At 44.1% G+C, this 15517-nt stretch overlaps 1 protein-coding gene across 3 annotated transcripts in view; it reads left to right on the forward strand.

Moving 5' to 3' along the window:
- LOC135394349 (uncharacterized) overlaps nucleotides 1-15517 on the forward strand; it is a 104312-nt gene that overhangs the window by 19701 nt on the left and 69094 nt on the right. For all 3 annotated transcript variants that reach the window (XM_064625052.1, XM_064625051.1, XM_064625053.1), the window contains 2 exons: nucleotides 935-1021; nucleotides 2509-2682. In XM_064625052.1, coding sequence (XP_064481122.1) covers nucleotides 935-1021; nucleotides 2509-2682 — 261 coding nt within the window. The remainder of the gene's footprint in view (nucleotides 1-934; nucleotides 1022-2508; nucleotides 2683-15517) is intronic.

The raw sequence follows: 15517 nt of genomic DNA on the forward strand, positions 1-15517 counted from the left end.
GCCGCCGTGGCATCACCTACAGTTATGGGTTAGCAGTTTTAGAGCAATCTTGCCTGGGATTCCAATTACCGATCCAATCCAAGTGCACAACGCAAAATGACTGGTTCGAAGTTGCCACCGTAGTGCCGAAAATAGTGGTGTTAGTGCATCTCGCAAGCGTTTTGGTCCCGAAAATTGAGCATTCCGACTTCGATCTGTCCAGGAAAAAGCAGTCGTAGAATGTATTAGTCCTATGGCGAAGGTCACCGTTCCCTGTGGCAGTTCGAATAATCGGTGTCGGGAAAAATCTGTCGGCTACTGAATGTGGACTTCCAGCAAAACGCATTGGCAAGGTTGCTCCTAAATACACCTCTAGTAGAGGAACCGTCACAAGGTTATAATTGTACATTATTTATGAGCAGGGCCTGAAACTGTGCAGGGCCTGCAGGACTGTGTTGTAATATTAATTTTGTTTCTACTGCAGCTTGTACTCTTTGTATATGTGTATTCCTTGCAGTGCAGTAATGGGGGCTATAAGTGAACAAATTTTGATTGTTCTAGATTGAGGATGTTTAAAGTAGTCATGCCCATCTCACTTGTCCTGCTCTTAGAGTGGAATAAATGCCACGCGCTTCGCATTCACAAAATCTCTGCATGATGTGATTGTCAGAATCCATTCACACAAATGCTGTTACTTGGAATGTTCTGAAGTGTTTCTGCTTTAAAGTGATTCCTAAAATTGATCATGATAGGCACTAAAAATCAAAGAATCATCGTGGTTCAGTGTTTTACAGTCAAATAGAAAGTAATGCAAAAGCAGGACCCATTAATGTCTTCCTCCATGCAGGATGTACCAAAGCTCGTTAAATTGATACATATCACCAAATGATACAATAGACAGTTGAAATTTGTTCAAGCCTGTGCAGTTTTGTGAGACTGACTTTTCCATTCACAGGCTCCTTTGAAATGTTCGGCATGCAAAAGTATATTTACTGACAAGAACCTTATTGTGGAACATATCTTGCATGCACACTACAATTTGGTGAGTAACTGCTCTTACTAGTACTATCTAGGAAGACCCTAGTACGATAATATTCTGATATGTAGATACCTCTTTTAATAAATATGGTCTGTCTGTTTGGCGAGAAGTTTATGGCGTGAAGTCATATTGTGTAGGAGGGCTTTTTGTGGTCTGTTTGCTGCTAGTCAAGGATACCAAATTGTCTGCTTAACAAGGTATTCATACCAGATGATGAGCATGCAATGTTCATGGTTCCCACTGGTCCTTGAAACCCTTGAATACCGTGGAATTTGGAAGTGCTGATTCCGAGGTCTGGAAAATGCTGGAGTTCTTGAAAACCTTTGATTTTGCATCTTGTTCTTGCTGCACCATTGCTGAGCAATAATGAAAAATCACGAAGGCAGTCATAAGGCAGAGTTCCACTGTGTCTATTGTGAAATGAAATAAGGTGGTTGCATGACATCAGTGTTATTGTTTGATAAGCTTGCTCCTAGCATATTTAAATTTCTATGTAAATGGGCAATGCAGAGAAGAAATGTTCCCACAGGCCTCCCTGGTGTGTGATGCTATTGGCACATTGTATAGTGCACTTTTGACAACCTCTTTGTAAACAACAAAAAAAGTACAGAGCTGCAGGTAGTTTTGCACGAATATTGGCTGATTTTCTATACTTTCGAAAAGTTCCTGATGAATGCTTATGCTATCAAATTCTCTTTAAGACAACAGTAATAGACATCAATAACGGGTTTTTTCCACTTCTTGTATGGGATGCGCGACACAAGATTTCATTGTGCGCAAGGACCTAGCCTTTGCTCATTGGCAGTCACTACGTGCCACATTGGAATGATGGATATGCAATACTGTAAAAGTAGTTAATTTCGCGGTCTTCATAATTCGTGAATTTGTGTGGAATCACGTTTTGGGAAAATTTCGCGCGACCTTCATTTCAGCAGAGATCGTGGGATCAGGAAGATCGGGGGTTCTGAACACTGCAGGCAGTGTCATACAGCCTCTCCTCTGCATGCCAGCTGGCTTATAGAGGCTTATAGAGGCCCGTGACAATGACGTACGTGCTGGTTTTGTGAAAGCAGGTATCTGCAATGCTAAGCGATACAGTATGCGAATAAACTACTGATGTTGAAGTGGTATTTCAATTATAGCAGTATTTGACAAGAACATATTTTTTAGAATAGAGATCACCAAGTAAGTTGATTTGTCTTTGTGGGGCTCATATCATCACGAATTTCAATGCCCATACTTTTTCATCCCTGCTGCCTATATCTTGCGAAACCTTAATTTTGCGAAAAAAAGCTTGCTCGCGAAATTCACAAAAATTAAGTCTGCGCGAAAATTTCTACTTTTACAGTACCTATCTACTGGCATATATTTTTGTTCTTGAACATGTGCATTGCAAAGCACATGGAAAGATCTTTTGAGAGATTTTTTATGAACAGTGAAGTGGACATTGCAGTAGAGGATTTTTAAGCTGTCTTCTTTGACTGGTGCAGGCAAGAGTGAACGACGAGCAGGAACTGTCGGATGCAGAACAGCGCTCGGCTCTACTCCAGGCCTCCAAGGTTATATCTCGCTTTGAGTGCAAGAATGATGGCTGCTATGCCTCATTTGCGACCCACATTTCCTACTATATGCACCAGTCTCGCTGTTCTATGGCGCCTATATCGGTGAGCAGCCCCTGCTACTTGGCTACAATTTAGGATTCATTTGTTAATACAAGTTTTCAAGGTGGCATACAAGAGTCCTCAGTGTTTAGACATCGAGGGCAACTTAAATTTGACTATAGCAGACAAAGCTACCAAATGCATGTAAGGGATGAAATTCATTCTAAGTTGGTCTCTCAAATAATTTGTTCCTTCTAAAATTTATCGTAAAAAAAATGTAACAACACAAACTAGTACAGTAAAACCCGCGGATAGCGATATCGCGTATAACGATATCCCTCGTAAAACGATTGTTCATGATTTTACCGTCAAAATATACATTGTTTCTATGGGGAAACGACCCGCGTATAGCGATGGAGACTGCAGTTCCGAGTACTCGTATAACGATGTTGGGCGCTGTCCCGTGCGCGTAACCTCGCGGCGAAAATCGCCGCGATAAGATACAGTAGAATCTCGATGATACGAATATCACGGGGTAGCGGAAAAAATTCGTATAATCCGAAATTCACATCAAAACAATTAAACCAAAATAAAAATTGAGGCAAGAAAATAGACAGCGACTGTTCATTTTCTAGTACTGTCAGTGAAAGGGGTAGGTGGTAACGCTTTTTTGTCTTCGTATTTGGCCAATGTTGCTCAAATTTGCGAGATGATTCAAAAGGCCTAGCACATGCTTTCCACCTGCGAGTTGCGCGACAGTGTTCTAAGGCGAGCTTCACCTAAAGCACACAGGCGTTAGGTGAAACCGACTTGCGGAATGGTGACGTGTAGTATTGCCAGAAGTTGTCCTGCTATGTTCCCTGGTTCCCTCCACGAGTTCTGATCGCTGCTTTCCCAAGCCAGTGCGATGTCACACAGCTTCGCATTTTTTTTAGCATCTGTTTCTTTTTCTTTTGCTACACGTGGGGTGACGCGCGACTTTTCGGGGACGCACTATTCACGTCATCCCTTGTTTAACGATGTATCCCGTATAACGATGGAATTCGCGATTACCGTCAATATCATTATACGCGGGTTTCACTGTACACTGTTTTTTTTACATAGGCACTGCAGCTCACATAATCGGTGTGGAAAGATGTCATTGAAAAAGTTACGTTTTACCAGATCTAGGAAATTTATGAAAGGCAGGAAAATGGCTGATTTCTCTCAAGGTTGTGCAACTTTCCTATAGAAAAGTGACATCTCTGTAGAAATGTATGCGGTTTCCCATAGTTTAGAACTCAAAATCTTTGGGGTACCCCTAGAAATGCATTTGGGTAGTTTCATTTCTAATCGACACGTGGCCACCTGTCGTACCTTTTTATTTTTGCAGAAAAAAATGTATATTATTCTGTGCATAGAGAGATTCAAAACAAGCGAACCACAGGACATCCCATCCTCAGTCTAAGCAGCTTCATGTGAATGGGTGCTATGTCACTGGCGTATTTTTTTTAGTTGTTTTGGCACCATGCCTTTGGAATGTACTCAGAGAAATGTAGAAAACAAATGAGTGAGCTTCTCTGCTCATTTGCCAGGGTTTGTTCTTCCTGTTCGTTGACGACGGAACAAGTATTATAACAGAGTAGCCTATTTCTGTTAAAATGTTTGCCAATTGTCTGGCACGTTTCATTTGTACATCATGAGGCTGTGAATACGTGTTACAGTAAACTTCCGTTAATTCGATCCTGATGGGAACACGAAATTTGATCGAACTATCCGAAGGTCGAATTAAAGAAGAGGCGGAAAAATGAACTAGGTCAATGTCACTTTTGTGCAATCGTCTGCTGTCGCTCACGCTTGAAACACGCATCTGAAAACATGCCACGTACAGTGCACGCACACTGCACGCTCTCTGTGAAATTGTCTTCAGTTTCGCTTCCGCCATCTTGCGCACTTTGTATATGAGACTCTTGTTGCACCAACAGATTCCGAACGAAAGCCCGGTGAAACGTGAAACAAAAAACAGCGAGAAAAAACGAGAAAGGAGGCATTTCCTCCCCGCCGGGACTCTCCCGAACCGCCACCAAATGAATTGAGTTTTAGTGCATCGTACGCTCTAACCTTTGCGTACGTAAGGGATAGCATGATGATTGTGTGTAATGCTCGAAACCTCTCTATGTTTTGTGCATGCACAGAACCACCAACGCTATCGCTTACATCCGCAAAGCCGATAGTGTACGATGCGCTAAAACTCGCCGTTATCAGTATGGATCAGTACTGTTCAGTCTACTGTAGGTCTACTGTATAATCTTGCAAAACTTGCGGGACCCATAAGAGAGAAAAGAGCAAAGTCTTTATTCCACATTATGAAATCAGTGATAGAACATGCATGGATGGTTCGCACAAAACATCAATAAATTTGAAGCCTGCCTTTTTTGAGAAAAGCGTTGCTCAATGCAGTTATTTTCTTGCACCTCCTCATATTACTGATGATGGTACAGAGGGATGTCTGAAGGTAACAGAATGTATTATTATTATACATCAAATGAAAGCACAAAGTATGTTCTTTCTTCTGAAAACAGTTGCATGAAAATTGGAGCAGTAGCAGCCACATAATATTGCTCTGAATTTGTATTAAAATAACACAATGTAGCATTTTCGTGAATTATTTACACTATTCGAAATATGTAGCTGATCAGAATAGACGAGTACCACACCTTCCGTCACAAGAAAAATTGCCACTTTAAGATGAATGCCTATTCCAAAGTTATAACATTGTAGAGTTGAAAAAAAGTAAGCCAGTGACATAGCACCCGTTCACTCGAAGTCACCTAGACCGAGAACAGGATGTGGAAAAGTCATGCGGTTGGGCTTGTTTTACTTCTCTTCATGCAAAAAAACAAACAAAGAAAACAACAAAAACACACACACACACACACATATATATATATATATATATATATAGACTACAAGTAATGAAGAGACTTGGGAGGCCGTATAAGGGTTAAAAACACTTGCTACTTTTATTACATTAATAATTAAGGGGGCGCTAGGAATAGATTTACAGTTAGGGGTCGACGTTTCGGCAGTCAGCGCTGCCTTCAACAGAACTAAACTTGGAAATAGGTGACAAGGGCTTATATACAAGGGAAAGGGGGAAAATGAGAGGGGAACAGTGCACGTGGAGCGGAGTTGGTGATGTTGCAGGAGCGTTGTTGCTAATGGTCCATTGAGCACTTGCAGGAGCGTTGGCTGTCTTCCAGGAGAGTACTCCTTGGTCGTCTGATAAACCTGAAAAGATAAGAGAGATACGGCAGAAAGAACGAAAGAGGGTCGGGGGACTTGGTCTAGGAGCTAAGGCTGCGAACTGTAGACAATACGCCGGGGTCTTCGTTTATCGTGGACTGGAATTTGTGGATTAGGAATGATTCACGCTGTTGCCTGCTACGGTCTGAGGGGAAACCAGATTGTAAGATGTACACGTGGATGTCCTTGAATGAGTGGCCGGTTTGATTGAAATGACGCGACACAGGGAGATTTGGTTTCTTTGTAATATCGGACCTGTGATTATTAAAACGAATTCGGAATGATGTTGTAGTTTGGCCGATATATTGTGCTTTGCATGCGTTGCATTCCAATAGATATACTACGTTGGATGAGTTGCAGTCAGAAGTAGTTTTGATTTTTACTTGGAAGTTGCTGTTTGTGCTTTGTACCCTGTCTGCAGTCTGCATTACAATACAAATTTGGCATCTTCGTCCGTTGCATGGGTGGCAGCCTTCGGTTGTAGGAGGTGGCTTATTGACTTTTGCGTTGACTAAGTGGTCTTGAAGATTTCTTGCACGACGATATGCTATGCGTGGCGGTTCTGGGAATATTTCTCCAAGGCGCTGCGACTGTGTTAAAATTGGGTGATGACGTTTCAGTATGTTTTTAAGGTTAGGGATCGCGCCATTGAAGGTGACTGTAAGATTAACCCGCTTGGGGCGTTCGGGGCGTGTTGAGTTTTTTAGAAGTTCACTGCGATTAGTACGGCGGGCTCTACATATCGCGTCCTTCACGAGATCCTGGGGGAAGTTTCGGCTGACCAGCGTGTTTTGAAGATCGTTAAGGTTTGCGTCCAGCTCGTCCTCTTGGGAACAAATGCGCCGGTAGCGGAGGGCCTGACTATACGGGATGGCCAATTTTGTATGTCGGGGATGGCAGCTGTGAAATGATAGGTACTGTTGGGAGTCAGTCGGTTTTCGGTACAGATTTGTTACGAGGGTGCCATTGGATATGCCTATATGGACATCTAGAAAATCTATGCTCTCTCTAGAATAAGCGTGAGTGAATTGTATTGTGGGGTGCATGTTACCGAAGTTTTCAATGAAAGACAGAAGCGAGTCTTCAGAATGTGGCCACAGCATGAATATGTCGTCCAAAAAGCGCTTAAAAATTAGGGGTTTAAGTTGACAGGTGCTAAGGAACCGTCCTTCTAGATCACCCATAAAGATATTCGCGTAATTTGGGGCCATTTTCGTGCCCATGGCTGTGCCGTTAATTTGAATGTAATGCCTGTTGTCAAATTCAAAATTATTACATGTGAGTATTAGAGAAATTAGTGTTTCTACGACAGCAGAGTCGTACGGTTTTTCGGAAAATTTTTCATATGCTACGACAGTGGCATGGATGCCGTCATCATGAGGAATATTGGTGTACAATGAGGTAACATCGAGTGTTACAAGCAGGGAACCGGTCGGGACTTCGATATCCGAAATTATTTGGAGGAAATGGTTCGTATCCTTTATGTATGACGGGAATTTTGGGGGGATGTCTTTGAGGAGGTGGTCAACGAACGTGGAGATTTTTTCGGTTGATGTGCCATTCGAAGATACTATGGGGCGACCGGGATTTCCTGGCTTATGAATTTTAGGGAGCATGTAAAATCGGCCTGGTTTGGGGTCGTGTGGCAGGAGGTACTCGAATAGGTTATCGTCGATTTTCTTACTGACCTTCAATCTCTTTAAGGTTTTTGTGATCTTGGTGCTGATGTCATTGGTGGGATCATTTTCTAGGGGCCTGTAGAATGTTTGGCAACCGAGCTGCCGCATTCCTTCTGCGATATAGGTTTCCTTGTCCATGATTACTAGGGCACCACCTTTGTCTGCTTTTTTGATTACTATATCACTGCGCTGCTTTAAGGCTGAGATACTGTCATGCTCCACTTTAGTAAGGTTAGGTTTCACTGCACCGCGGTCAGAATTTTGATAGGCTCGCAGGATATCCCTTTGAACAGCTTTGATGTACATATCTAAAGCTTTTTCTCGGTTCGAATCAGGAGTGAAATTTGACGGGGCTCCGAATTGGTTTCGCGATGAGCTGGCTTTGTCATGAAAATATTCTTTGAGACGCGTCTCAAAGAATATTTTCATTCATTTCACAAATTTCACTTCACACATTTCATTTCATTTTCACAAAAACCTTAAAGAGATTGAAGGTCAGTAAGAAAATCGACGATAACCTATTCGAGTACCTCCTGCCACACGACCCCAAACCAGGCCGATTTTACATGCTCCCTAAAATTCATAAGCCAGGAAATCCCGGTCGCCCCATAGTATCTTCGAATGGCACATCAACCGAAAAAATCTCCACGTTCGTTGACCACCTCCTCAAAGACATCCCCCCAAAATTCCCGTCATACATAAAGGATACGAACCATTTCCTCCAAATAATTTCGGATATCGAAGTCCCGACCGGTTCCCTGCTTGTAACACTCGATGTTACCTCATTGTACACCAATATTCCTCATGATGACGGCATCCATGCCACTGTCGTAGCATATGAAAAATTTTCCGAAAAACCGTACGACTCTGCTGTCGTAGAAACACTAATTTCTCTAATACTCACATGTAATAATTTTGAATTTGACAACAGGCATTACATTCAAATTAACGGCACAGCCATGGGCACGAAAATGGCCCCAAATTACGCGAATATCTTTATGGGTGATCTAGAAGGACGGTTCCTTAGCACCTGTCAACTTAAACCCCTAATTTTTAAGCGCTTTTTGGACGACATATTCATGCTGTGGCCACATTCTGAAGACTCGCTTCTGTCTTTCATTGAAAACTTCGGTAACATGCACCCCACAATACAATTCACTCACGCTTATTCTAGAGAGAGCATAGATTTTCTAGATGTCCATATAGGCATATCCAATGGCACCCTCGTAACAAATCTGTACCGAAAACCGACTGACTCCCAACAGTACCTATCATTTCACAGCTGCCATCCCCGACATACAAAATTGGCCATCCCGTATAGTCAGGCCCTCCGCTACCGGCGCATTTGTTCCCAAGAGGACGAGCTGGACGCAAACCTTAACGATCTTCAAAACACGCTGGTCAGCCGAAACTTCCCCCAGGATCTCGTGAAGGACGCGATATGTAGAGCCCGCCGTACTAATCGCAGTGAACTTCTAAAAAACTCAACACGCCCCGAACGCCCCAAGCGGGTTAATCTTACAGTCACCTTCAATGGCGCGATCCCTAACCTTAAAAACATACTGAAACGTCATCACCCAATTTTAACACAGTCGCAGCGCCTTGGAGAAATATTCCCAGAACCGCCACGCATAGCATATCGTCGTGCAAGAAATCTTCAAGACCACTTAGTCAACGCAAAAGTCAATAAGCCACCTCCTACAACCGAAGGCTGCCACCCATGCAACGGACGAAGATGCCAAATTTGTATTGTAATGCAGACTGCAGACAGGGTACAAAGCACAAACAGCAACTTCCAAGTAAAAATCAAAACTACTTCTGACTGCAACTCATCCAACGTAGTATATCTATTGGAATGCAACGCATGCAAAGCACAATATATCGGCCAAACTACAACATCATTCCGAATTCGTTTTAATAATCACAGGTCCGATATTACAAAGAAACCAAATCTCCCTGTGTCGCGTCATTTCAATCAAACCGGCCACTCATTCAAGGACATCCACGTGTACATCTTACAATCTGGTTTCCCCTCAGACCGTAGCAGGCAACAGCGTGAATCATTCCTAATCCACAAATTCCAGTCCACGATAAACGAAGACCCCGGCGTATTGTCTACAGTTCGCAGCCTTAGCTCCTAGACCAAGTCCCCCGACCCTCTTTCGTTCTTTCTGCCGTATCTCTCTTATCTTTTCAGGTTTATCAGACGACCAAGGAGTACTCTCCTGGAAGACAGCCAACGCTCCTGCAAGTGCTCAATGGACCATTAGCAACAACGCTCCTGCAACATCACCAACTCCGCTCCACGTGCACTGTTCCCCTCTCATTTTCCCCCTTTCCCTTGTATATAAGCCCTTGTCACCTATTTCCAAGTTTAGTTCTGTTGAAGGCAGCGCTGACTGCCGAAACGTCGACCCCTAACTGTAAATCTATTCCTAGCGCCCCCTTAATTATTAATGTAATAAAAGTAGCAAGTGTTTTTAACCCTTATACGGCCTCCCAAGTCTCTTCATTACTTGTAGTCTATTTGTTTTCGCGTCCATCTGTACTCAGTTATACATTCATATATATATATATATATATACAAATATAAAAATGAGCGAATGCTCCATGGCTGCACGTGAGGCATATGTTTACAAATCAAGCGTGCCACAATCCCAGCTGTGGACGGCCGTTTCGAGCTAGTTGGCTCTCATCGGCACAGCGCTGTGCCGATGAGAGCCAACTAGCTCGAAACGGCCGTCCACAGCTGGGATTGTGGCACGCTTGATTTGTAAATATATATATATATATATATATATGTTTATAAGTCCCAAACGTCGCCACACCAGCATTGGACAGCTGTTTCGGCCTTATTGGGCCTTCATCAGCAATGCGTAGATGGGCGACGTTTGAGCGCGTGGCTTCGCACTGGGCTTTCAGAAGTGAGTTTCTCACCCTGACGGGAGGACATCACGTTCCACGTGACCTTCCGACGCCACTCGCTCAAACGTCGCCCACCTACGCATTGCTGATGAAGGCCCAATAAGGCCGAAACAGCTGTCCAATGCTGGTGTGGCAACGTTTGGGACTTATAAACATATGTTCAACGTGCAACCAAAGAGCCTATGCTATTTTGTTTTCACTACATATATATATATATATATATATATATATATATATATACCTATGTAATATGTATATATAATAAAAACAAATATATATGGTATATGTTTCTGTGGAAATTAAAGAATATTAAAAAATATGACTGGCAGCCATCTGTTGATTAGAAGTGAAACTACTCTGGGACGTTGTAGACCGTCGTGTAACCTGTGTGTGACGCTCAATGCGTGGGAGGGGATAGACGTCGTTGTCTGTCACAGAGTTCAAAATTCTATAATACACACACATTCTTGTGGAGCCGTCTTTTTCCTTCACCAATACCAATTGTGACGCCCATGGGCTACGGGATGGCTTAATGATCTTTGCGTTCATAAGGTCTGTTACCATAGCCATGGTCAGATCCCGCTGTGCCGGCGACAACCGCCGTGGTCTTTGGGAAATAGGAGCAGAGTTTCCCGTGTTTATGGAGTGGTGATGCAGATCGCAACACCCCAAGTCCATAGAACGCTTGGCAAAGTTTCCTTGGTTACGAGAGAATAAGGCCCTCACGGTTTCTTCCTCCTGCGGCGACAACGATATGCCGATGTTGAACATAATGCCACTTATGTCAACTTCGTTTGTACGCGAGCGGACAATCGAAGGGTCTTCTCTCTCTTCACCCAGTGGAGGGCATGCAATTTTATGCACGACCTTCAGTAAGAGGGACCTCTTCCAGAGCTGTCACCTTCTCAGCCACGCCAACAGTTGTGTCTTCCATCAGTACTGCTGGACGCAAAGACGTGTTCATCATCAGTACCTGGAACGTATCTTTCTCTGTGATACCAGGCTGTACACTTCGTAGCTGACGACGAAGGGCTGCTCCGGTTCCGCTGATTTCGTAGAGATCACCAGTCGCTCAAGGAAAGTCTGCGCGTACCCGTATGTACTTTCTCGTCAAGGGAGGCACGATTTGTTGCAAAACTGAGTAGACCCTCAGGGTCGGCTTGCCGAAAACCCCGAAAGAGTTTGTGGCCCAGTTGATAACTGCTTTGGACAGGCGCAGAAAGTCGTCTCCCAGTAGAATGTCGTCTTCCAGCCTCGAAACCACAATGAAGGCCAGCGTGAACTTTTCACCGTCGACTTCGACTTCACAATTTGTTTCACCGAGAACGCCCAAGGGTTGTCCATTGGTCGCTACAAGGTGAGCTGTGGTTGGTGACATGTCCAGGGGTAGCCTCCGTAGAACCCTGTCGCTGATCAAACAGCGAGACGATCCAGAGTTCAGAAGAGCTGGAAAGCTGTATCCACCCAGTCGTATTGGGATACGTTTCAGACCCGCAGATTTGGAGCACGTTATGCGCTGGACTTCCGATACCTCCCTGCAGGTGGTAGAGGCATCACGTGGTCGTTTCATGCTACAGTACCACTTGCTGCTTGTGAGAACAGGCGCTGCCACTCCAGGTACTCTTGAGACAAGGGCTCGGAACACCAGGTGACAAAATGATCCATCTTCTTGCAGTTCAGGCATAACCTTTCCACATCTTTCTTTTGTGACCGGTCCAAACGTGCGGTATCAGATCTGACGAAAGTCCTCGCCTTAGAGGCTTGTGGTCTTTTTGATACTTTCAGACTTTCGTTCCCTTTCGCAGTGTGCGTAGGCTTGCGTGCTTCGTCCTGATGAATCGTCCTACCCTTGTCTTGAGCCTCCACTCGCAGAATCTTCTCTTTCGGCTTCTCCGAGGGTGCGAAATTCCGGTCATACTTCAGGAAAGATGACATCATCTTGTCCAGCGACTTGAAGGTCTTGTCGAAGTAATGGCGCTTGGGTTGACTTGCAAGTGAGGAAAGAATTATGGTGCATTTTTCTTCCTCTGTGCCATCAGATGAGCAGTCCTGTAAGAGCTGAAGCTTCTCAACTGTATACTCCGTGCAGGATTCACCAAGCTTCTGACAGCGTGCGAACATCTTCTGCCGATTTTCGACTGGGCTGTCCAAGTGATGTCGACGATGGAAAAGACGCTTCATGTCATCCCAAGTCTGGACCTTCTCTCTCAAAAGCTCGTAGCGCATCCACCCAAAATCCTTTGCGGGGAGCTTCGAAATAAGCAGAGGAACAGCTGTTTCATCAGGGATTTGGTAAATCTTCATCCAAAAATCCACTTGATGGAACCAGCCGAAGATATCTTTGGTCAGTGTCGGCACAGCACTCACCGCTGCTGTCGTTAGACGCTGATCCTTAATCGCTCCCTCGTTCTGCAACTTCATCTGGCCGGGTGCCTTTGCCTTCCCTTTCTGCTTTCGGGCACGTTTCTTCTTTGGCTCCGACTCCTCATCGGTGCCGCAGGGGGTGCTTTCACGGGATACTTGCTGCTCCAGGTGGTCAATCCTCCCGATCAAAGGGGCCAGGGGTGAAGAAATAAGAGATTCCATTGCCTGAATGATGTTCTCTCCGTTCGCATCACCTTGAGCTTGAGTGGAAGACACGTACTGTTGCCTAGGCTCTCTGTCGTGTGACTGTTCCAACGAAGTCAAACGTTGATGGAGTTCCTCAACTTGAATTGTCAAGCGAGAGATGTTGTCCAATGCGTTCTTGTACGCTGTAGCTTTGCCTTCATTATCCAAGTGAAGGAACGCTTCCATGTCTTCTGTCATGGCTGATGGAACGTTCCGGCGAGGCCTATGTGGCTCAATCTGAAGAGGTGCAAGAATCGTTGGCTTTAACGATCTTTGTCCCCGCATTCACCTGGCATAAACGTCGTCATTAGCGCTGCCTTCCCTGGTTCCCGTTCGGGCGCCAAGTTGTGACATTGTAGACCGTCACGGGTCAATTCTTGGACCAGGGAGCGATTACACGTCTGTGCCAGTTGACATCTAACCTTATTATCCTTTCTTTGCCCCCAACCACAAGACAGTCCAGCATTATCTTCTTTCGTCTCGTCACATACTCATTTGCAACACAGTGCTTGAGCATTCCTCCTAGAGGAAATGACTGTTCCTTCATATGTTCTAAAACTCCCTGCTTTGAGGATATTTTTTTTTTCCAGTCTTTGGTTGTTTGTTTGAATTATCAAATTGTCATACAGACTTAGAATGCTCCAAAAATGTGTCACAGTATTTGGGAGTGAAACAAAAGCAGTTCCTGTGCAGAGTACATGCATTCAAGCATCTTTAGTACATTTTCAGTATGGACAGTTATTTACATCTCTCTGTCGCCTTTCTAGTTTGATGTCTACATGCATAAATTCTAAGCCAAATTATTCAGTTTTTTTCTGTATGCAACGCTTCATAAGTTTCACTGCCGAGACCGCATTGTTGACATCCTTCAGGCTTGCCACCTGAAACATGTTTGTAATTGACCAACGAAAAAATGGGACTAGGACTTGTCAAATCTCTTTCTAAAACATTGCTTGGCATTTAAAAGTTTGCCATTTTGCAGGATTTCTTGAACTCCTATTGATGCAAGTAAAACTATGGGAAATTTACCAATCTCTCGAAAAATTCTTTATCTGCAAAATGGAAAGTTTCATCTTCCTACATCCATTATGTGAGTACCTCGCTGGTGGAGATAACGTTTTAGCACTAGCTCTTAGAGTCATCTGACAAATGAATGTCTATGGCTTTACACAAAAGATACTTCAAGTTTTTATTAGGGCTACGCAAATATTCAACATTTCGAATGCGAATAATATATTTTCAATATTTGTATTCAATTCGATACGACAATTTTATATTCAACGCTTTCGAATACTGTAAATCTAATATCTCTGAATAGTAATCGAGATTTCCCGAATTCACGAGCCTCGTGCACCAAACCCATGAGGCATTTTCCCGACAGGAACACACTGTAGCAGTGCGTTCTGTGCTCGTGACGTCAGCACCTCGCAAAATCATCAAGCATGTCCCTAATGATTTCTCGATGGCTTCTCGCCCGATCCTGTAGGATGCGTGTTGTCCGGATCCGCTCTTGGTAGCGAGCCTCCACTAGCGAAACGCACGCGATGGATTACTGGACTTTTACGTGATAAATTCATATAAAACACATCGGCGCATGAATAAATTATGCAACGGCGCAGAATTATGCAACGGCGGCGCGTGTGGATTGCATGCACGTGTGCAATCACTATCGGGAGTTGGTTTCGTTCTGCCGTTCTGGTGCGTGGGTTTGTGTCATGCTCGCTTAAGTCACCTCTCCACGTCTGATTGGAACATTCAAATGCTGAACCTGAACAATGAATCAGTGCCAGGATAGTCCAATGTCGTGCACACTGAGGGCTGTGTATGCGTTGCTCAGCATGTAAATATCCAAACTGCCAGTTGGAGAAGGTGCTGCATGGGAGGGAGTACTTAGCCAACATAACGCACAAATCGCTGGTACAAAGTAACACATCTGTGCTGTATGACCACATTGAACTACACCCCAGTATCTCGAGTGAGTTTCTTAAAAGCGGTAGTTGTGGATGCGACAAGAGGTGTCCCAGCCATCACATTTGTCATAAAGCAAAAGCAACTGCTGTCACATCAGAGAGCAGCAGCAGCTTTGATGCGTGAGATAGCTGGAATGACAGTACTCGATGTGTGTATTTTAGCATCGCAGAAGGTGGAAGTTCGAGGCTCCAATGAGAGCAACGGTGCCTGGTTACAATTAGCCAACAAGGACATCATTTTCGAGTGATGTCGTGCCATCTGTGTACCATCTGCCACGACATAAGAGGGCAGGGTAAGCAGACGGGACAAGCGCAATAGCATCGTGGGTGCTTTGCGGGTGCGTCGTTTGTTGCCATTGACTAAAAATTCAGTGTGCATGATAAAGAAATAAAGATGACTCAAAGAGGTCAGAAAAAAAAAAAGAAAAA

This window comes from Ornithodoros turicata, chromosome 5 (assembly GCF_037126465.1).
Source record: "Ornithodoros turicata isolate Travis chromosome 5, ASM3712646v1, whole genome shotgun sequence".
Taxonomy (NCBI): Eukaryota; Metazoa; Arthropoda; class Arachnida; order Ixodida; family Argasidae; genus Ornithodoros; species Ornithodoros turicata.